The 24992-nt window shown below is 40.8% G+C and overlaps 2 protein-coding genes across 6 annotated transcripts in view; one reads left to right on the forward strand and one right to left on the reverse strand.

Moving 5' to 3' along the window:
* The window catches only part of LOC146853834 (uncharacterized), a 218191-nt gene that overhangs the window by 55667 nt on the left and 137532 nt on the right, over positions 1-24992 (reverse strand). Inside the window, exon 2 of the mRNA XM_085651835.1 lies at positions 11377-11440. Coding sequence (XP_085507961.1) covers positions 11377-11440 — 64 coding nt within the window. The remainder of the gene's footprint in view (positions 1-11376; positions 11441-24992) is intronic.
* LOC146853835 (membrane-spanning 4-domains subfamily A member 4A-like) overlaps positions 1-24992 on the forward strand; it is a 293969-nt gene that overhangs the window by 10640 nt on the left and 258337 nt on the right. The gene's annotated exons all lie outside the window — the stretch shown is intronic.

Below are 24992 nucleotides of genomic sequence, written 5' to 3' on the forward strand. Positions count from 1 at the left end.
ACTAACAATGTGTACCAATCTTTGGGCCTGATTACGAATGCTGCGATCGTGAGGCAGCCGCACTCGCATTGGCGGTGGTTTGTCCACCGCATAACGACTTCAAAAGTTGTTGCGGCAGGGGACCATCGGCTGAGCCAGGGAACAGTTGTTCCCTGGTGGTGGCGGAGCTCTGCCACAATGTAATATTCTCAGCGGGACTGGTGCAGTCCCGCTGAGCATATTACGAGTTCCTGCACCGCCAGCCATATAATGGAAACGTTTGGGGGTACAGATACAAAGGGGGCCCATGTCTCCCCACCGTGGGGAGACAATCAAGGTGGCACGACATATGTCCCTCTGTCTGTATTCCCCCAAAGTTCCAGCACGTCATGGACATCATCACCCATGTCTTGCTGAAAATTTTTTTGTGGTTCCTGTTTTACAGACACCGCCATGGGAAAGGCAAACGACCGTCCGCCTTACACAATTTCAACTTGTAATCAATCAGGCGGGGGGTCCTTGTGCGGCTTAGATAGTGCTGTGTTGGAGGATAGCCTGGTCAGCACAGCCAAACTAGTAATCAGCCCCTTTGTGTTTCCCAACATCTTTTTGTACGGGTATTTCAAACAAAATTGCTCATGCATTGAAATATCTTAGTCCCCACTTTTTAAAGGTTACCTTTTAGCCACTGACCAGTTTAAACGGCCTTTTATTTGTTAGGTGTTTACACCCTTGTTTTGCACTTTTGATATAATTCAAGAAGCTTTCATACCTGGTTCCTTTGGTGTATACCAAATATAATGGCCCGTATGGCCTATATTAGTTGGTATCTGTAGGAAAGTTGGATCTGCTCTCATGGTTACCCCCACTTTTTGCCTGGTGTTATGCTGTTTCTGACTAGTCTGACAGGACTCCAGTATCCGTGCTTTCTCTCCTAAATTGGTTATGGTGAGTACTTAGGTACATCCCAGATTGGCTACTAGAGTACCCTCATAAGTCCTGGTATATGGTATATGGTACTGAGGATCTCAGTGCATAGGTACACCAGGGGTCCCCATGGACTCAAGCATGTATTATGCCACCCATGGGAGACCACTCAAAATCAAAATATGACTACAGGCCTGTCACTGCAGCCTGGGTAAGCTGGTGCTAGCACTACTTACGACAGATATAGGTTTCCCTTTATCTGAGGTCACTGCACTTAAAACCTATAAGTCACCACTAAGAATGCCTTTCAATCCTGAAGGCAGGGTACTCGGTTCTAAGTGTGAGGGTGCCCCTGCATGAGCAGCACACCCCTACAACCTTCGGAGTCTATTCTCCCGGGTTGTAAGTGTGTCAGCCATTATGATATATAGGGTGGCCATGAGACATTACGCGATGACCATCTCTAAACTGGCTGTAACAAACCCTGCCGTGTTTGGTATCAAACATGTTGGAATCATAGCCCCACTCCATATATACCATGCACCTTAAAGCTCCCCTCAATGATTGATATGTAGATTTATGAAAATAACTTCAATGAAGTACAACTGAAATGGATCATTCTTTAGCAGCTATGAACTTGAAGTGTGGCGTCACTCGGCATGTTTTAATTATAGCCTCCGAGCACTATTTTCCTAAACAGCTTTCTGACACGCTCTCCCCCAAAGCTTTAGTTTTTTTTTCAACCAGCGCGGCGCGCCTCAGATGTAATAATAGCAGCGGCGCCTTTTTACTATTTGCAGCCCGCCAAACTAGGCCACATGTTTTTCTCCCCATTTCTTTACTTTTCTTTAAGCAGTAACAATGGTGGCTGCACAGGTATACGCAGCTTGCCAAATGCTTTGCTGTCTTGTTTTACTGAGCACGGCACCCGCTTTATGAACGTCGCGCAATAGCTTTTAAATATGCTCCCCACCCCTGCACCCACACCTTCCCCCCTGGAGGCCGCATTTTATGGTTCATGAAGCGGGCACCGTGTCAATAAAATAAATCCGCAGACACTTCCTCTGTGTGCCATTGTTCCCCCCTCCCTACCCCATCCATGGCTTCCAGCGCACACTCTGCTTAATTTCACCCACAGACTGGGCTTTTGGCCATTTCTGGGCCATGAGACGAGGTGACTGTAACCGAAGCTGCATCTCCTGGGGTGCATTACTGATTTTTATTGGCTGTTTCATTGCACTGGCTTCTGTGCCTGTCCTGCTTTCTGCTGACTCTAGACGTGGCAGCACCCTGTTAGGGTTGGACTGGGCCAAAACACAGGCACACCTACCCCCCCCCCCCAAAAAAAACCTGCACCCTTGTTGTACGCAGTCTGTTTTAAAGATTTTTTTTTTTTTAACATTTTGTGTTAAGCATTTTATATAGCGCAAACTAGACCCGAATATATCAAAGCGCGTTACATAAGCACCTGTTTCGTTGCACAAGGATACATTCAGTTTTTGTTAGCCACGGGGAGAGTAAGTGATTCGTCCAGACTCACTGGATGCCGAGCGTCATTGCCAAAACTAGAACCCAGTTTCCCAGCTTCAAGATCAACTGCTCTGGCAGTAAGGCTACATCCTCTCCCCAAACAATAAACCAGTAACACTGTGTAAACTGCATAGGAATAGACTCATGACTGCCCACACACCACCATCACAATCATGCAAGAGGATTCATCCTGAAATCTCAGACTCCTCCCCACCTAACTAGTCTTTTGATGTACCTTCTCAATCTGTCCGGTTCCTTCGGTCTTGCTAATACTCTTCATTTTATGTGGCTGAAATAACTTCTGAAACTAGCTTCCGCTTCATTTGTGTCACTCTCAAATACGTCACTTGACATCTTGAGCTTCTAAATGTGAAAGTCAGAATTTCCACAGCCCCGAGGTTTTCAGAAAGACCACTCATTGGGGGATGGGCAGGGAATTCGAGGTCTTGTGGTCGGTGCCCGTACTGCTGCTTGAGATAATTACCTACTGTTGTAGCTCTGCTAACGTTCAACATTGATATATTTATGCTAAATAATTTGTGTGTTTTTATATTTAATTTTTTATCGATGCATAAGGACCACCCTCTAGTCTACGGCACAGTCTACTGTAACATGTCAACTCTGTTGAGCCAACAGCCAGTCAGGTGTTGTGAGTCATATTACGCCAGTGCAGCTTTAGACAATACTGGGTGAGCATTTCTGTAGGCACAGCGCTGTTTTCCGAGGGCTCCTGTTCTGTCCCCCAACAACCGCCCGCTTTGCAGATTAACCCTTCACCAAGCCACCTCCCTAAACGCCCACCCAAGCGTTTCTCATCTCTCAAAGTTCTGCTCTCACATCCTAGGATCTCTTCTATCCTGCCCCCTCCTTTGCTCTTCCTCACAGTGCCTCCATGGCCATCTGACTATATGCAAGGAACAGAACAGAGCATGGAAATAAAAAAACTAAAAGTAAAAAACACGGTCCATATCAATGACAAGAGCTCTAACTTTAACAAATGCGGGACCTGTTGCATTGCAAATGCTTGTTTCTAGTTGTTGCAGTACGGCATGCCGCGCTTTATCACTGTGCATGTGCACAACAAATGTAAACTGCAGCTCGTACTTAGTGCCTCCAACCCCTGTATCCTTCTCACTCACAGTCTCTCCCATTCCCGCTTCTCTCATCAGTCAGTGGTGAGAATAAAGAAGTGGGGGCTCGCCTGGATGCTGTGAATGTAAATGCTCAAAGTCTGTCCTCCATATGATGGTGCCTCTGCTAAGAGGCATCTCGTTTCTTTCACTATTGAGTGTTTTGTGTTGCTGCTCAAGTATTACGTTTGCGAGCCCTTAACCACGAGAACGCAGTTTATGAGCCCTTAACCAAAATTGCTCATCCTACGCTGATGACCTTCAGTGTTGATAGGACCTTAAATAATATGGCACCCTTAGGGTTACACTGTACGGGTGCTGCGCTGGTCCAAATAATCCAATTTTCGCCTTCCTTCTGTCCCTGAGGCTGGTCGAGCTGCTGAATTCGGGCTGGCGGCTGCTAGAGGCCATTGAAAGCAGAAACAAGTCCACGGGGTCTAGGCCGCTGCAGCAGCAGGTGAAACTGGGCCTGACGAAGCTGGAGCAGGCAACGTGCATGGCCTCGAAGCACCATTTGTTCAGGATCAGCAGGGGCGGTGGTCGGACCAGGAAGGTACAGCATCACAAGTTTGGCAGAAGTGCTTTTTGATGCAATACATACTGAACACCTGAAACTATATGCTGCATCTGTGTAAGACATAAAAGTCTGTTTCTGGAGCATGCTTTGGGTATAGTTATACTTCTGATTTCTGAGGCTAATTTTCCATTCCCTTCAGCCCTTCAGTGAATGTATGGGTCGGGTTGTTTGGTGAAAGCATAAGGAGTTTCACCTAGCCCATTAACTACAGCAATACATTAAACATTCAGAATGTGATATCATTTGTTTGTTCTTGCAATCGAGTAAGAACTAGAGAGATACTGGGAAGCTACTGCTGAGAAGTCTCACTCAGAAATGTTGCAGTACTCAGAACAAAAAGATGGTAATGCTGCCCTGTAGTGTAGTTCCTATTTTCCTTATAGGCTCTGTGCATTAGAATAATATACACTATAGTTTTCGCATAGGACTAAGGTCAGTATGCTCCTATCGAGTACATTAAACTTAATTACTTTGTGTGCCAGCTAACTCAGAGGTCACTAGAAACTTCTCGAATAAACAAGAAGGAATTAGTTTCTGACAACCGCATAAACATGACAACTTTGTTTCCCTTAGAATCGGAAGGCGTCTCAGAATCGTGGAAACAATAGATAACAGTTTCACTCAGTCAATCGTGCATGCTTTGTTTCTCCAGAGTTACACAGAAATAGATAGACGGGCATTTCAATAAAAGGTTTTATTGAACAGTCTTGTTTCTCGTGTAAGAGATATGAGCTGTTACAATCATTAGACAGAAAGCAAGATATAATACGCAATCTACAGTAGGTAGACACGTCACTGGCTTCAAGTGACGTGCACCATTTTTCCCCCTTATTGATTTCCCCATGCTCATAGTTCCATTTACATTTCATTTGCATGTAGTTTATGGCATTGTTGGTTAGTCCTTCATTTTTTACTGTTGGATTCTCAATGGTGATGAGTCTTTCAGTTTGAACCTCTTGGATAATAGCTAGAGGAGTGCGTCTGCTACGTGGTCGGAGTCCACATGGCCTACTGTTTAGTATCGGCCACATAGTGTGGTTTGATGAGGTCGATGGACTCAAATCTTTTCTCCTTTTTACCAGCAAGGGGCGGCAGAAGTACTGTTCTTGATCTGTGGATTGCTAGGACAGGTACCGGTTGTCTGTAAGAAGGCCCAAATTCCTTCTTGTCCGCGATCTTTTCTCTAACTAGATGCCCAAGCTTAGGGATCCAGACAGGCCTTGTTGGGATGGCTGGATTATACCCAGAGGTGGTTGACTTCTGGAAAACGTTGCTTTGTTTCGATCTTAGTTCATTCAAGTCCTGTAAACAGTCAAACGATCTTTGATATCAAATGGTTTATTTTCCACCACTGTGCCTTTACATTTGAGATCAGGAACCCACATTCTTGTCCCAAATAGGACCTCATATGGAGTGACCCCCCTAGAGAACTTCTTGGCAAATTGTTTAATGAGCGTTGGACCCCATAAAGATGTTTGACCCACCCATCACCCAAACCTAATACCCTAGCTGTTATAGACCGCTTTATGTACCAATTTTTCCTTTCCACAACCGAATTTACCTCAGGATGGAATGGAGAGGAGTACTGCAATGCATCGCCCATGAGCCCGAGAGCTAAATGCAGGGCCCTGGTCAGAATGTAGTGTGCCAATTGCGTATGTACCGATAAAGACTCGCAAATCTTTTATAACAGTTCGAGCGTCAGCCGAGCACTGAGGCCACATCCATAGAAACCTTGAACACGAATCCACTGCGACCATGATATATTTATAGTTACCATCCCTATGCAATGGACCGCAGTGATCCAGGTAAACACACTCTAATGGTTTATCCGAGATTAACAGGGGTTGTCTGCGCAGGATGTTTCACTGTTGAGACTTTCATCTTCTGGCATATTTCACATTCCAAAACATAGTTTTTGGTCCGTTTCCTAATGCCAGGCCACCAATATCTCTGTTTTAATAACGATACTGTGGTGGAAACACCTGCATGTTTTGTAGTCCGTTTCGCAACTGAAGTACTTGTTTCCAAAGCGTTTTATGCTTGATTGTGCCACCTTTTGCATCTTTGAAACCATTTTGAAGCCAATTCTGTAAATATTCATTATATGATTGAACACAGTAAAAAGAATCGCACACTATAATATAGTGTGGGGAATTCACGATCCGTATTTTCAAGTGCCAAATTGAATGCTTGTAGTTCATCTCGCTGAGCTGTACAATCTTCTAGAGATAGTGTTTTAGTGACCATCGGTCGGAATTGACCATTGTGCATACGACCTTTAACGATCAGGCAGGCTGCACTGTAAGCTTGTTTACTCTCCGTAGCGGGTTGTGCTGATCCGTCAGTATAAATTATGAATTCATACTGTTCCAGAGGGAGAATCTCAATAGGCAGAGGACATTCTTTTTCGTATTGTAGGAATGCTTGTGTTTTTAAATAAGGATCAAAAACATATTCAACATCTGTTGCAGCAAGAGAATTAACCCATTGTATCCATCTTGGATGTAAAGCTTGTGCATTCGGAATGCTCGCTTTTGTTACTGCCTCTAAGGCTGGTACTGGAGTCACGACAATAATGCGTTTTCCCTGAGCTAGAGCTCTTTCTTTTGCTACAGCTGTTTTAACTGCTGTCAGAATTTTCTCTGTCGAAGTGAATCGCATTTCCGCTTGTGTGTACAAATGTGATTTGTATGCATTTGCTACTTTTTCACCTTCATTGAAAGTTAAGTAGGTGAGTCCGCATTGACACGAAATTATTCGGATCACTAAATTGCATGTATTTACGCGTGTTTGTAAGTGGTTTGTTGCTAACAAGTCAGCTTGTAGTGAACGTAGGATTTCTTTGTTTCCTGTGTCCAATCTTTGATTTTGAAATCAGGTTTGATTCGTTCGTAGAAAGGTTTAACCCTTTCTGCGTAATTTAGAATGTAAGTTCTTCCAAAATTCAGGAAAACCTAGAATCTACTGTAAATCTTACAGCGTTTTTGGAGGTTGGAGCAGTGCACATTTTTCTAAAAAATCGCTGCCAGGCTTTTGCCTTCACTTGAAATTTCATATCCTAGGAAAAGGACATTTAGATGGGCAATTCTTGATTTCTTGTAATTAAATTTGTAGCCCTCAGAGGCGAAGCCCAGTATAATGGTAATCACCCTGTTCAAGTCCCTATCCAGGTCATCGTCTGTCAGATAGATATCATCGCCATATGACAATGCCTCGTCATCATAAAGTTGTAGTAACTCTGTTACTCTTGCTGAGAATAACCCCTGGCTGTTCTTGAACCCTTGTGGGAGTCGACAGAAGTGACGCTGGGTCCCCATTATTGAGAAAGCTGTCAAGTACCTACTTTTAGGTGCTATGTTTTGACAAAAGAAACCATTTGAAATATCCAATGTGGTTTTATATTTTTTACGCACAATGTTGTTCATTAATGCTGTGCTGTGTGCATTTTGCACTGCAAATGTCTTAGAACAAGTGTTCAGGTGTCTGTAATCCAAAACTAGACGATATGTGTTGTCAGGTTTGGAAACAGGAAACAAAGGATTGTTCATTGATGAGGTGCATGTTTCAATCACCCCTTGGTATTCAAGTTGGTCTAAGATCACCCTGACCTGTTTTTAGCTTCTTGCTTAATTGGGTACTGCCTTTGCACATTAGGTTGACATTTTAATTGGATTTTATGGTGAGGTGAGTCATCATCCCATCCTACATGATTTTTGTATAACGCAGGGGCCTGGGCTACTGCCCATTTCCTGGCAAGTATATTTTAAATGTATAGGAACATGGTTGAAGAAGGCTGGCATGATGATGTCTTCGCCACGTGGGCACTCCCTGACAAATTCCGGTGGCCAGTCTTTTTCTACTAGAAGTATATCATAACCCCTTGAAAGTTTCTCCCAAAAGAGTGCTCTCACTTTTCTTGGTATGTCTCCCTCCATCCAGAGTGTTATTTCATATAACTTTTGTGGATAATTTACCCTGGTGTCTACAGTTTCAACTGTTATGTACTCATTCAAGTCCACTGTCTCCAGAAGTTCCTTCAGGTTCTGGCGAGCTATTGTTACTTCTGCTGCACTGTCCAGCATTGTCTGAGCCCATTCTCCGTTCTTGAGTTGTGTCCTCAGGATTTTCGGCATGTCTGATCTTCATAACTGCTACCTTTTTCTTAGTGAATTGAGGTTTTGGTTTGTTTTTCTGAATGTGTTGATCGTCTCTGGACTTCACACGTTCTTCTTTGTGATCTGACCGTCCTCTTCTTTCGGATGTCTGTGAAGATGCCTGAAAGGTACGAGAGGAACGTGTATCAGTATCTCGATACCTATCAGGTTTTTTTAAATTATCCCTATTCCTGAGGTTATACCTCCTTTCAGAGGGCTCCTTTTGAGGAGACCTACCTCGGAATTGAGAACGTTTCTCTTTCTAAAATTGTTTTTTGTTTTCCCACTACTTTTTAGAAGATGTAGGATTGTTTTTAACTGAGCCTTTTTCATGACCCTCAGACAGTTGTTGTTTAATTGTGTAATTCTATCATTTTTTATATTTGATTAAGTAATCTCCTCATCTGACATTGCCTCAATGTCAGGATGAGGTATGTAGCCGGCTAAAATCAGCCATGTTGCTCCTGGTCTACCTAGTGGACCGAGCCTGGTTATGTGATTGTAATGTTTTAGGGTGCCTTTAAACCAGAGTTGATGCTCCTGGTATGTGAGTGGAATTCCAATATCCTCGAAGGGAATGTTTTCCTCAGGTGGTTCATCTTCTTTGAAGAAAAGAAACATTTTTGTTACTGGATTTGATTCTGGGAATGTAATCCATGAATAGAATACCTCTGTTTGAAAAGACTCATGGGCCTCTATCACAAAAACTGCTCTACGACCTCTTGGTGTTAGGCCATGTTTTATAAATTTTAGAGTGATGGCTCTCCTTGAATTTGGATGGATGTTTATAATACCCTCATTGGTTTCATTGAAACCTGTAGTATTAAAAGCTGATACGACTTGGTCAGCCGCAGCTTCTGTATTATCCCCGTTTTGGGACATTGATTTTTGAAAAATGCAGAACAAGTTTCAAGGAAACAAAGATAAGATGCACAATATTTTGGAACACTGTATCCTTCAACATTGAATAAACCAAACAGCTAATACATAGGATTCTCATCCTACTCAGCTATGGCAGATATTATCCCTACCCACTCCAGACGTCTTATGGAGTATTATGAGTAGGGGTCTCTGAGAAAAGCATGACTGAGTTACTTCAGTACCTAGCATTAAATTAGTGCCTTACCAAACGTTGGGAGCCATGTAGTGTAGTTCCTATTTCCCTTATAGGCTCTGCGCATTGGAATAATATACACTATAGTTTTCGCATAGGACTCAGGTCAGTATGCTCCTATCAAGTACATTAAACTGAATTACTTTGTGTGCCAGCTAAATCAGAGGTCACTAGAAACTTCTCAAATGACTAAGAAGGGATTCGTTTCTGACAACCGCATAAACATGACAACTTTGTTTCCCTTAGAATCAGGAATGCATCTCAGAATCGTGTAAACAATAGAATCAGTTTCACTTAGTCAATCATGCGTGCTTAGTTTCTCCAGAGTTACACAGAAATAGATAGACGGGCGTTTCAATAAAAGGTTTTACTGAACAGTCTTGTTTCTCGTGTAAGAGATATGAGCTGTTACAATCATTAGACAGAAATCAAGATATAATACGCACAGCGTAAGCAGTAAGAAGATATAATACTGCAATAGCATTGTCTTTTAGCTATGACATGTATTCATATATACATACATAAATAACACAGGCTAAAAAGTGAATACTCGTCTGATGCTTCTAAATAGTCCTACCCTCGTGTACCTAACCTAAGTGTGGTGCGCGGCAAGAAGTAGGTGCTGTTTTCTATAGTATGGTATATACTAAGTTTAGTATGCCAAGAGTCCCTCTAGGTTCTAGTCGGCTCCATACCTTTAGAATGAGCGAGGTGAGAATCTCTATCCGGGTCTCAAACACTTTTACGTCACTTTTTCCATGTTAAAAGTGATGCAAAAATGGCGCAAGGGGCTTGTAAATCTGCCCCTTTATTTCCCCATTTTTATACTTTTTTTTTTCATTGCCTATTTTTACCTTCAGCCTTTAATCTTTTAAACGTTTTGATTCTGGTTTTCCAATTATTTTACCCCTTCTCTTTCATCTCTCCCCTCCTGTTTATTTCTTATGAATCATTCGCTCCAGCAAATATTTTTCTTGCTTTCACAATGTATTTTAATTAAATTGTTTCATTCTTTGTAATTATTGCGCTTTCTGGCTGTCCCTACTCGTTCAGCAAAGACCAGCTGCAATAATAGGCAAGTTCCAGGCGATTTATTGCCAGAGCTGAGTTTGGCATCCTGTTGAATCGTGTATCCCCTAGCTCCGCCAGAGCAGTGATCTGCTGCTTCTGTCTGAACCTGCCAGAGATGAGTTTCGATTCCCAGAGGTGCCGAAGAGCGGGGGATACACGCTACGAGGGGGATACCAGATATTACACGGCATTAGGTAACCTCAGAGCTTGGATTAGCTAATATCTGCCTCTGAAACAGCACCGCCTCAGCCATCCTTCTAGGTGCAGTGTGCCTCCTAAAAACAAGCATTTGCAATGCAATAGGTCTCGCATTTACACGAGTTGGAGCTATTGGCATTGTAAATGACAATGTGTTTTATTTATGTTTTGGTTTTTTAAATATAAATAAGTCATTGTCATTTAGAATGCCAATAGCTCAAACTCGCGTAAATGCGAGACCTATTGCATTCCAAATGCAATGCTTGTTTGCACTGGTTATGTGGTTTGCACTACTGATATTGTGAGATTTGTGTAAAATTACATTTGTTTTGCCTTTTGGGTGGAGCAAAAAGGACACACATACCTTCAAACCACTGAAAACATATCAAACAAAATAAGTCATCACATTTTTTTAATATGCATATGCCGCAATCCAATAAACTACATGCAAATGAAATGTAAATGGAACTATGAGCATGGGGAAATCAATAATGGGGAAAAAATGGTGCAATTACTCACTTGAAGCCAGTGACGTGTCTGCTTACTGTAAATTGCCGTAGTGGACCGTTCTGCAGTTCGACTCGCTGGCGCCTGCTCTAGCACCATTCCAGGAGGTGAAGTTAAAAGGAATCAGCTGATTAGTCAAAGATGTGCAAGTGCAAATTAGAGTGCTAAGTGCACTGGAGTGCTTACCTCATCAAACTGTGCGCTTGTGCAAGTGGTGGCTCGGCCCAGTTTTGGAGGACTGGAATTTTGTCTATAATAGAAGGTAAAAACAACAGTTGATGGACAGAATGCAGAACAATGTCATACATTCACCCCAGTACAGAGATCTGGGCCTAAATCCATCGTTTTTTTGCTCACCATGCCATTACAGTTTGAACCCAACCATATGCAAATCAGTCTTGACCCTGTACCTCATGGGAACAGTCCAGCCCGAACTGCCAAGCCAGGTCCTCCCTGGCCTGGAACCAAGCATCCTAGGACCGGTTTCAGGGTTTCACTCCTCTTCAGCCAGGATAGCTTGATTCCAGTGGCATGGAAAGCACGGGACTCACGTCTGAGCATACCCGCCCCACTCGGGGTGACAAATGCAAAAACAACAGTTGATGGACAGAATGCAAAAAAATGTCATACATTCACCCCAGTACAGAGATATGGGCCTAAATCCATCGTTTTTTTGCTCACCATGCCATTCCAGTTTGAACCCAGCCATATGCAAATCAGTCTTGACCCTGTGCCTCATGGGATCAGTCCAGCCCGAACTGCCAAGCCAGGTCCTCCCGGGACTGGAACCAAGCATCCTAGGACCGGTTTCGGGGTTTCACCCCTCTTCAGCCAGGATAGCTTGATTCCAGTGGCATGGAGAGCACGGGACTCACGTCTGAGCATACCCACCCCATTCGGGGTGACAAATGCAAAAACAACAGTTGATGGACAGAATGCAGCACAATGTCATACATTCACCCCAGTACAGAGATCTGGGCCTAAATCCATCGTGGGTCCTGGGCTCACTGTGCCACTGGAATCAAGCTATCCTGGCTGAAGAGGGGTGAAACCCCGAAACCGGTCCTAGGATGCTTGTTTCCTTTTCTTTTTTTTTTTTTTTAAGGATTTTATAAGTTTTATTGCAAGCAAATCAGAAACAGAATAAAATTATTATGAATATAAAAAAATAATCAGAACATATATCAATATAATGCATTGTCCAGAGGAGCATAGAAAAAAATCATATCAATCACCAGAATTTTTTTTTTTTTTTTAAACAGCCAATTCTCCCTGAATCCATTGCAATACCGGGGCCCATATTTTTTCACCCTGGAGTCTTTTTTTACAACTTTTCACCGCATAGATAGCATGTTCCAAATTGTATTTTGCCAAAAGACGTGCCCTCCATGTATAAAATAGCGGAGGATCTGGGTTTATCCAATCCTGAGTAATACAGGCACGAAAAAGAGACATGCAAATAAAGATCAACTTTTTCCTGTCAACATCCATATTGTCAGATGAGATCCCTATAAGTACCAATTCTGCAGTTAATATAATATTGCTATCAAAGATTTTAGACATAAATGTTTGTATTTCAGTAATTATCAACGAAAGACATGGACAATGAAAAAACATATGACATGCGTCAGCTGCTTCAAGTAAGCCTCTCTTACAGGCCGTCCCAGATGTTGCACCCCATTTAAAAAGTTTTTCCGGAGTATGATATAGATCGAATATAACCATATAATGCTGGGTGCGTGATCTGCCTGTCAATAGGATAGCATTGGCCATATAAATGGAGTCTTCCACCAACACATTTGTCATACCCAATTTATGTGCCCAACGATCCAATAGGGATATCATCCTTACAGAGTTCAATTAATTGATTATAAAAAAGCCAATCCTTCTTTTAATATATAGAGATTCAATCAAGGATATTTTCTTTAACCCTGAACACTCACCAGGTGATAGAGTTTTAAGATAACTATGCAACTGAAAATATTTAAAATAATCAGATTTTGGAACATTAAATTTAATTTGAAGAGTTTGAAAAGAAATCATATCATGATTATCCCATAGATCACCTAGATAGTTAATTCCTAAGTTACTCCTTTTTTCATGATACGATCCCTAAAGATAAATGGAAAGATATGTTTGGATATAAGAGGAGTATATATCGTAATTTTTGGGATCTCCACATATCTTTTTATAATTCTCCATGCCCGATATGCAGCAGTTACAGTCTTAAATTTAATTTTCTTAAAGTAACTGGGTTCAATATTCTTCAGAAGACAGCCACGAGCTTCGACCCCCCAAAAAAATTCATATATGGAAGGGGAATGTGCATCATTAAGTGGAGCTTTAGAGCCAATAATTAGGGGATTAATAAATTGGAGTATAGAAGCTAGATAATAAAATAAAAAATGTGGAGTATTCCAACCTCCTCTGGCCTTTGGGAGAATTAGTTTTTTAAAGGCTCTTCGATGACGTCTATATCCCCATAAAAATCTCCCAGCCATGCTTTCCATTTGTTTGAAAAATTCTATAGGAAACTCCAAAGGTATTGTTCGAAAAAGATACAAAAACCGAGGAAGGATTAACATTTTTAAAACATTGTTTCTGCCATGCAAAGAAAGATGTAAATGATCAATATGTTCCAGTGTTGTATTAGCTTTTTTAACGATAGGGCTAAAATTAAGTTTAGGAATATCAGAAATCGGGGTAGTAATTTTAATTCCAAAATAGGTTGCAATGGAGACTATGTTGAGATGTGTAGGTGGGTTCTGGCCAACAAATAAAACCTGAGTCTTTGAGGAATTTAGCCTATAGCCCGAGAAAGTTCCGAACTCGACTGCTATCTCTTCAACTTTAGGCAATGCGCTTATAATATCTGTAGTAAGGACAACTACATCATCGGCATAAGCCAATGCCCTATATGAGATACCTGCTACATCCACTGGTTTTATTGCCCTCTCTTGATTTAACTTATTGAGATAAATATCAATATACATAGAAAACAGTAATGGAGATGATGGGCAACCTTGACGGGTGCCCCGAAAAATACCAAACGGCCTAGAGATGTTAGATCCAAGTTTTACAGATGATGTTGGTGATTGATATAAAGCTTTTAATGCAACAATCATTTTTGGCCCAAAGCCTTTCAAAGCCAGAATATCCCAAAGATACGGCCAGGCCACCCTGTCGAATGCCTTTTCAGCATCCAACAGGGTGACTCCCAGTGGCGTGTTAGTTGCTTGTGCCCAGTCCATCATAGCGATGACTCTTCGGACATGGTCCGCCGTATCCCTATTGGGGATAAACCCATGTTGCCATCGTGACACAATAGATGATATCACTGTTGATATGCGAGTGGCCAATATTTTAGAAAAAACTTTACTGTCGGCATTTATCAGGGATATTGGTCTGAATGACGCTGGGTTCAGGGGTGGTTTATCCTTTTTAAGAAATGTCATCAGGATAGATTGGTTCCAAGAAGATGGTGGATGCCCCCTCTGAGCTTCCTGAAATGTGGTCAACAAATCTTCCTGCAGGATATTTCTAAAAGTCCTAAAAAACTCGAGAGGCAGGCCATCAGGTCCCATAGCTTTTCCCATAGCCAGAGAGAGCAGTGCTGCTTCTATTTCCTCCCATGTAATATCTGCTTCCAAAGACGAAATTTGTTGGTCAGACAATTTTGAGATATTATTTTCTCCAAGAAAATGTATTACTAAATCCGGAGAATATACCAAGCTGTTCGCCCTATGTTTGAAGGGTATGCCTAGACGTGGGTCCCGTGCTCATTACTCCACTGGAGTCAAGCTATCCTGGCTGAAGAGGGGTGAGACCCTGAAACCGGTCCTAGGATGCTTGTTTCCAGTCCAGGGAGGACCTGGCTTAGCAGTTGGGCTGGACTGTTCCCATGAGGCACAGGGTCAAGACTGATTTGCATATGGCCAGGTCTAAACTGGGGTGGCATGGTGAGCAAACGAATGATGGATTTAACCCAGATCTCTAGACTGGTGGTGAATGTTTTGATTTGTTCTGCATTACTTCCATCAATTGTGTGTCTTTTGATTTCTCGCTCTATGATAGAAGGTGGCATGGCGTTATGACTAGATCAGTCATCTTTAAAAACAGGCAAAATGCGTGTCACATTACAAACAAAATACGGCAGTAATGTCTCGGACAGCGGAGTGCGGGCGGGGAAAGGAGGGGCGAGAAGGCACAGACAACGGAGTGCGGGCGGGGGGAGAAAAAAAGATAATAAACTGAGCGCGGTGTCTCTGAAGCAGGCCCCCCGCTCCGTATTAAAGTTTGAAATAAACAAAAAAAACTCAAAACGAAATGCAAATTAGTTTAGGAAGCAGCCGCCATTAACAAAACTGGCACCCCGTGTCTGCTGTGTCCCTTAATGAAGTAAATCGTTCTTGGAACTGGTAATGAAAGCTCCCGAGGTAGGACATAGTAAAAGATCGAGTCCTCATGGGCGGTAACAAATGGAGACACTGCGGTAACAAGGAGGGACTAACAAGCCACACAATGAATGGGAAGCCAGCATTTACCAAGGACAACGACCCAAGCCAATAAAAAGTATGGACGGAGAGTGGGCGAGGCTTACACAGCATACTCTACTACTGCATGCCTCGCAGAGCGTGCAGCGCATGTGCGCTGCGCTGCTAGGCTCGAACAAAACAGCCAGAGCTTTGCCACAATGAAGGGTGGTGTAAACACCAACCAACTCTTGTGTGATGAAGAGCATGTATATGTCTGCATGCGTTTATGTGTGTGTACATGAGTTAGTATAAGAAAGTAGTTCTTAGTGAATGAATAGCGAGCACACTCTTATGAAGTGTGTGTATGGTTGCGGACGTTTGTTGGTCTGGGTGGCATCAGTTACGGTAGGCTTATTACCCTGGCTACCTGTTCCATGTTGTGGGCCTTCTCAACTAAAGTCTGGCGATCTCTGGCATAATGATGGCTCATCATTGACATATTATGACCATGTTTTCAACATTATGTCTATTTCTGGCAAATGGTGGCCCATCTTTGGCATATTATGAGCTCTCCATAATAATGGGCTATACTTGGAAAGTTCTGAGCATTCTTGCAACATTCTGTCTCTCCCTTGTTTAATAGTGCAACATCAGCACTTTATTTGCAGATAAGTGCAAAACCATCACTTTATTTGCAGATAAGTGTAAAATCAGCACTTTATTTGCATATAAGTGCAAAAACAGCACTTTTTTTTCAGATAATCTCAAATGAAAGACAACATTTTCTGATGACCAAATTGTACTCTTTTTGGCAGCTTTTCCAGTACAGGGCTCCTGATTGCTATCACTCCCTCCCTGTCCATGTGATGGTTTTGCAGGCCAATACACAAAGAACTTTGTCCTACTCTGCACATTGTATATTACACTGAGAAGGCAGTTTCTTCGTCCTTTGTTTCAATTCTTGGTTCCCATGAGCAGCCTTTAGTCCATCTATATGACTTGGGAAGTCCAGAAGTAATGTATGCCGTGTTGAATTACATTTTAAGTGCTCGAAAAATTCGTAGTAAGTAATACATGTTTCCTGTATTTAATGGATTCACTCCTAGAATCAACATTTCACTGTGCACTGTATTGCATTTTCTTTGTGATGCAAACTTTTATGATTCAATAAGAGTCGAATAAAGTATTAAGTACATACAATTATTAGTGACCCATTCATGCTGTATTGAGGCCTTGCTTGTCAAATATTTGTCTATGCCTGGCATAATAAAGACCCATTGTTGGCATCTTGTGTCTCTATAATTGACATAGTGTGGTTGATCTTGACATAATTATGGCTATTCATTGCATTATGGTGGTTCTGGCTCATGGGCTTGTTGCAGGTATTCCTGATGTAATGTTAATTATCCTAGTTGTTTACAATGCCCCGTAGTTAAAAACAAAACAAGTTCAAAAGGAATGTTCTATTTATCTATTTTATTAATCAGCATAATATTTCACCAAAATATTTTAGCACAAGTTATTAAAAACATTATTCATCGCTTTTTATTAAAAACATACATTGTACATAATAAAATTAAGAAAATTAAGAAGAAACTGTCGACGTGGCGTTTCGGTGTTAGAAAACATCGTCACCTTCTTCAGGACCATAATTTTTCAAGATTAAAAAACAGTCTATATAAAAATATAAACATTGTATCAATAACCAATCTATAGATACATTCCTTTATTTTCTTACATTTTCTTTAAATTTAACAACTTAAGCATTATTCTCAGGGCAGTGTGCTCTATCTGATGTAATTGCTTACACCTTTCTTATTCAACGTCTATTTCTATGCTTTTATACATTTATAAAATCTTTCCAATTGTTTTAATAAAAATAGTCTTGTTGTATTTATGACATCTTAGGCTGTATAATTGCAAGAGAGAAAGGGACATTTCTACATGTTACTAGTCCTGGGATCCTGTCATGCATTCGTCACTTTATTCATCAAACATATATACATAAGGCCTAATTTCTTTTTAGGCTGAAAGCCTCTACATTATTCAACAAAAATAACATTAGCAATGCTTTATTTGCATTACATTTATCCTTATTGTATTTGGTAACTTGCAGATAAGTCCTTAGGCTGGAATATAGTAATCCTTTCCCTTCTTTAACTATAGTGTGAGAACACAACGAATATCAGTAAATATCATGACATACCTTAATGAATTCTATATAGGCCTTTCTTAATTGGCTTCAATAGAAGAATTAATTCTTCAGAATCACTCGATAGAAAGATACAGGTCAATACTGCAAGAAAGAGGAAATTTCTTTTATTTTACTTGAATATTCCTATTTGCGTTCTTGGCCTCTGATGTATACATTTTTTTTGATTTTAAATAAAAAATGTGGGGGAAACCATACCCCTCCTTTATATCTAATTCCAGCTTATGGCTCGTCAATTTATTGATAACCCTTTATAGAAAGTCTTTTTCCAAGGGTATTTATAATTTATTTACTCATTCTCAACACTGATTTGATATTTTTAGTGGAATGTACCTTAGTGATAAGTATGTCTTTCTCATCCAATTTCATTTACTTCTCACTGTCTTGCTTACATCATCAATCTCTTCAAATATACTGTGAGGAAGTTAAATCAGTATAAATGTAGAGCTTGACAATTGTGTTTCTTTATCAAAACCCCTTTTTTTATGTATATTCTTAATGATTTCCACCCTTACCTTTGCAAAACATTTTTCGGGGGAAAGGGTTTCTTGATTCGATGTTATTTCTGGACACTTTTTCTGTTCCTCTTGCACCAGTAGTTAATTATGATGCCTTAAAGATTTTTTTTTAAAGAAATACATTCTTAATATATGTTCAATTGCTACTTTTGTTCATCATCCTATTGTAGCCAGATCTTAGCAAAAATTAAATAAAGTACCTTTCTCTTGTCACTGCTTCTAAGTTGTGCTGTTTTGTCCTTATTTAATGTTACTCTAGACCATTAGTTACAAGTTAGGACATGATTTAGTTAAGAATGTGCTAAAGAGAGACCACCTCCTACTGTTCCTAAACTGCAGTCCCTTTCCTTTGGACAAGAGGTGGTTGGAGCATGCATCCGTCTTGCTCCCTTTCCAGACTGGATCTGAATGTTAGCTTCCTTGCTGTTCTCTTTTATCCCCAGGGTAATTGGTTCCTAACTGCCTAATTGGAATCACATGTTCCTGAGCCACCAAGCAGACCTCTATGATCTTGCTGTCAATTTGGCAGCCATCTTGTAGTGTCCTTTAGTTCAAAGGAGTACTCTAATTCGCTTATTACATTTAGTTTCTTGATTCATACGCTTTCATTTATAAACTCAACATTCTTTTAATTTTGATCTTCTCGATATTGATTATTTATTTAAATACAAATCAAGAGTTTCATCCCTATTTTTACCGCTTTGGTTTCCGTTGTCCCTCGTGTCTTGTTATAAGATGTCTAAATTATCGGGTTCATTCGGGGATTAGTCTCTTTTCTGTAAGTGACTTCCAATTTTCTGTTTTTATTGTGAGCAATTCCAGTTTTTTTCTTTAAACAAACTTTTCATGTTGCGCTTTACCTTTCTACGTGGCTGACATCTTCGAACGGGTCTAATTTCATAAATTTGAAGAACTCAGGGCGCATGTGTGTACTTCTATGTACCGTGTTCTTTACATCAGCGGACATCTTTTAATGTGTATGTCAGAATCTAGTCCTCCCTATACCACGCTTGAGTTATTACCTTAACGCGGTGGCCATCTTTAGATGTGTCTAATTTATTGCTCTAAAAACTACAAGAGCTTGAGCCATATGTCCCAACCTCTTTTCAATTACCGTTGCGTCATATTAACAAATTACTCACTTCTGCGGCTATCTTTTAGTAGGTTTGCCTGGTGTATGTGTCATACAAATGTTATCACAGTCATGGATTATTTGTCAAAAAACATCTGATTCATTTATGCTGTTATAACTCTTGCACTATGTTATACGATGTTCAAAAAACACGAACCATATATCAATGCGGTAATATCCCAGACCGTCGCTATTTATAATTAATAAATATGACAAGTAAAGTTTATCATTCAACAATAATTCGTCTCTGATTACCCGTTATTGTTGATTTCACTTATTTAGTTATATTTCTTAAAACTTTGAGACTACATAATTATTGTCCAAAGTAACCATTTTACCAAATTAACAGCTGAGCAGAGAATCTGATAGATGTTTAAAGGATTCTCTCCCATTCTTCCCTACTGTTCAACCCACATTTGTATGTATCAAATTTCGACATATAATACTGCCCTCTCTTTTTACGTTTTGCTGTTAAGTCACCTCCTCTGATGTTTAATGTTACTGCCTCAATGTTACACCATTTTAGATCATCTATATGGTGTTTTTTATCTTGTCAATGTTCTACCAAGGGTGCATTTTGCCGCTTTGGTCGAATGGCAGATTTATGTTCATTAAGCCTCACTCGTATTTCTCTTGAGGTTTCTCCAATATATCCTTTCTCACAAGGGCATATTATTAAGTAAATGACGTTTTTTGTTCTACAGTTTACCATCTTCTTCTGATGATGGAATATTCCATTATATGTGATTAGGGTTCCCTTTATGATGGAAGTACAGTTTTTGCAGGAACCACATGGGAAGTTTCCTGTTGGTGATGAACCATCAATGGTGCTGAGTTGATTACTATTTCTGGTTTGTGAATATGTGTGTACTAAATGATTTATTATTGTTTTGTTTCTTCTGAATGCAAAGATAGGTTTGGACAGGGGAATTGAGCTTGAGTTATTAAGTAAATTCCAATTTCTATTTATAAGATTTTTAATTTTATTACTTATGTTTGTAAAGTTCGTGACACAAACAAGTTGTTGCTTGGCTTTATCATTTCGCGATTTGGGCTCGAAGAGACTATCCCTATTATAATATTTGGCCTGTTTGTATGCTTTTTTACCATTTGTCTGGGGTAGCCTCTGTCCGTGAATTTCCTAGTTATAACTTTAGCATGTTGTTCAAAATCTCGCATATTTGTGCAATTTCTTCTTATCCTTTTTTGTTTTTAACTACGGGGCATTGTGTACAAATCAAAATATAAATTTGGTAACTTGGTAAGATTACACCTTGTAAAAGCTTGTTCTTAAAGGTTCCAGGGTGATCCAGATATAACTGGACAGATAATTGGGGTTGAAGATACTGATCTTTTCCCTCTAGAGTTAAAGGAAAAGGGAAGTTTTGTTTACATGCATTGTAACGTCACATATACCTGCCAATAAGGACACTAACACAGTCTAGGGTTCAGTACAGGTCTCAATAAATTATTCCCATGCTCAGCCCAGGGTAGCTTGGGTGCGAGCAGGCAGACTTAACTTAGGAGACAGGTATGTAAAGCATTTAAAAACACCAATTTAGTAACTAAATAAGATACAACACACAATAAAAATCCCACACCAATTTATAACAATAGGAAATAATTTTATCCTTAAAATGACACCAAAACGACAAAAATCCTAAGCAGTGAACAGGAGATATGAATTTTTAAAGAATAAACACTTTCTGGCACTTAGTCACCTTATGGAGTTTTTTTTCTTTGCATTTGCTCTAAACTTCTCCATACATTTGGAACTTCATCACGAAGTTCCTCTCGAGGGTCCAAAAAACAAAATCCAAGAGTCTAGAAGCTCCAAGATGGTCCTTGAAAATTTGGGACCACAATTCCCACAATGCACATGGCCCAAGCCCTTAAAAGTCCATTGGATGCACTCCAGGCAGGGGACTCTTGGTGGAGTTGTCGTGCAACACAGCTGCATTAAACAAAATGGGCAGGGGTCGTTGTATTTGTTACAATACAGCTCATTCCTGTCCTTTCCCAGCGCTAGCTCACAATGGGTTGCCTAGCGCCAAAGCAGGCACCCTAGCACCATGGTACAAGGGTTCCTACTTTGCATGCAGGCTTGTTTATGTGCAGAGAGGGGCACATTCTGGCACAAAAACAATCCCATGAGGCATATTCCTCTATGTGTGCTGCAAATTGCAGCACACATAGAACAAGGAAGTAACAAGGAGAAATGGAGACATTTCTCCTCGTTAGGCCTCACCTGGGAAGGCATAGCAATTTGGCGCATTCCCAGGTCTTACCAGCAATGGTAAATCTGTGAATGCATCAAAATCCATGGAATACCTTCCCAGCGCAGGATAACGCAACACAGCCATTTGTGTTGCATTGCATTGCTCCTGATTTATCAAGCCACTCAAGGCCATGCTAAGTGGCCTTGTATGGCTTGATAAATCGTATTTTAGGGTTTGAGTTGTGCATGCACCACATTGATGGTGCAAACGTGACACAAACTCTCCATATATATGCCCTCTAGTATCTTGAATACCACCAGAATACCACAAGCCCTTACACAAGCTTCCTTTTAGTAAATCTAATTTATGAAACCGGTATATCACATTAAAAACATTTTATTTCAAACTTCAGGCTTATGTCTGCCATGAAATCGATTGGTAAAACTGGTCAAGAGTGTTTTGGGGTCAAGGTTATTTTGGAAAGAAATTTTAGCAAAGAGTATTTTGGGAAATGTTGTTATCATCATCATCAAGAAAACTTTATTTTGGTCGTTTTAACCATAAAAGTACATCTGCAAATACAATACATTTCATTAAAAGAGAGAGTAATAGAAAGGGAGTCTGGCCATCTAAAAGAGGGCCAAAGTTGCTCACAAAAGTGCATGTGCATCACATTAATATTCCATAAAAACAATCTATAATGACACATGCCCAAGTCCAATGACCTGGGATTGACCTGCCAATACAAGACTCATTAAAGTGCGTATGCAATACATGTGTAAAACAATAGCAATAACAAGAAGAGAAATTCACAAAGCAATCCACATAGGTACAAGCTCGAGCACCATAGCACTCCATTGTGATTGCTTACAAAAAGTGCATGTGCATTATGTACATGTTACATCATGTGAGCTAACTGCATGAGCATGCGCACTTATCCAGAAATCAGAGTTCAAATTGCTGACATCAGGGCCATTATTTCCTGGACAGATTAAAACGTTTTCACAGATATAAAATATTCATGAGACCAAGGATACATCATGTTATATTAGAAAATACTTGTTAAAAATCATAAAAATTATGTACAGGTTAAACATATTCCAGATCCAATTAAAAATATTATAGGGTGATCAACCAGAATGTATGGGCTATGCTTCAGGAGCGCTCTACGTACACACCACATAGAAAATAAAAAGCGTGATACTGAAAATATCTTAGGGCAAGTAAGTGTCTTATTTCAGTATCCTAAAAACCTCTGTGCAGTGCTTAGTTCCCAGGTTTCTACATAACTGTATCAGCCATCGGTGTCTCGCTTTCTTATAGCCTGGACAGAAAAACATTACGTGATATTCCGTCTCTGCTGTGTTGCTACAAGCTGGACAACCAAAAATGGGTGAACCTGCCAATTTGTTTGTAAAAACACACTGCGGGAGTACCCTATACCTAAACTGCAGGCCTAACTTCTTTGCAAGGGCTGGTTGGATATCATCCAGTACGGGCTGCAGTCTGTACTGATCCTTAATTTCTAAAAACCTTTTGGTCACTGTGCCAGTTGTAGAGCTCCCCTGAAGACGTGCAAGTTTGTACTCCCTATAGCTCCCTATCAAATCCTTTCTAGAAATCATAGGGCAGGCTACTCCTGCATTATAGCACAGATTTCCCCTTTCCATAGCCACAAATGTGTCCCTGATAAAAGCCAACCACTGTAGTTTACCCGCAACCTGTAAGCTCAACACCTCTCTCAGCTCTTCCCTGTATTCCACCAGTTGTGGGGTAATCCACAGACGCCGCCAGAATAAGAGGGGTCTGAGGGTGAGATCGTCTGCAATTGGTCTGACCCCAAGGTCCAAACAAAGTGGTATAAGGGGGAGCTAAGGGGAAGACCAAAAAGCTGCCTGGCAAAGGTGTTCTCAATATTTACTATATTGCCAGATGGACGATGGCCCCAGATTTCAGCCCCATACAGGGCAGCACCCCGAGTTTGTACTTTGTATATTTCAACCACCGAGCCGATGGGTTTGTGGGTGGAATTCCTAAATACCTTTGTCAGGCCCCCTGTTGTCTGGGCTAATTTTAAACTGGGTTAATTTGGGCACCCTAGTCCATTTTTTCCGTAAGCGTAATTCCAAGGTACTCAAATACGGACACCCTCTCCAGGGGTCTGCCTTCTAAACAAGGATTTTGCCGAGTGCTATTACCTGCATTAAACACCATATATTTAGTTTTCTGTATATTAATCTCAAGCCCCCTATTCTTACAAAAAGTGTCAAAATTGTCAAGGGCCCTCTGTATGCCCATAGGGGTTTTTAAAAGAAAGAGAGTGTCATCGGCGAACATCGTGGTCGGTACTTTTCGACTCCCCAACTTAGGGGCATCTATGTCCTGCCCTGCAATCAAAGCCTCAACCAATCCATTTATAAAAAGACAGAAAAGGGTCAGGAAAAGAAAACAGCCTTGTCGAACACCTCTGCCTATGGGTATGGGGCAGTGAGTTCTCCATGTTTACCAAACCTGATTTGGGCGAAATTGCCTTCATGAAGTCGTTTCAACAGGTGGCAAAGATAGGCTGGGGCCCCCAGAGCCATTAAAGTTGCCAAAAGTTTGTCTCTCGGCACCAGATCAAACGTGGATTTTAAGTGCACAAATATTAAATAGAGACTGCCACCCTCTATACACACCGCTGTCCAGTGTAAAAGTTGGAGCCTAAAAATGTGTTCTGTTGTGGACATCTTCTCTCTAAACCTGTCTTGAAATGGGCTAAGGACATTGTGCTCCTCCATCCAGCTCTGGAGTCGTTCCAACAGCACGCGGGCAAATATTTTTTGGCTAACATTGATTATGCTTATAGGTCTATAGTTTAACCCCTTCACTGCTAGGCCTTTCCCCCCCTGTGCTAAGGCTTTTTTTTGGCTATTTGGGGTAGTTTGCTCTTAGGCCCCTGTAACTTTTTGACCACATAAGGTATCCACGCTAAATTTGCGTCCTTTTCGTCAAACATCCTGGGGAATCTAAAGGTACCCAGGGTTTGTGTATTCCCCTAGAGGGGACCCAGAAATTAGCCAAAATACAGCTACATTTTGTTTTCTTTGGGAAAAATGGGAAACAAGTGCTGCAAATGAAAGCGTCTGAGTTTTTCCCTACAAATGGTATCAAAAAAGGGGTTGTGGGGCTAAAATCACAATTTTCCCAGCTTTTAGGGAATGATAGACTTTTGTCAGAAAACCAAAATTTTGTACACAGGTTTGG

This window comes from Triturus cristatus, chromosome 4_1 (assembly GCF_964204655.1).
Source record: "Triturus cristatus chromosome 4_1, aTriCri1.1, whole genome shotgun sequence".
NCBI classification, from domain to species: domain Eukaryota; kingdom Metazoa; phylum Chordata; class Amphibia; order Caudata; family Salamandridae; genus Triturus; species Triturus cristatus.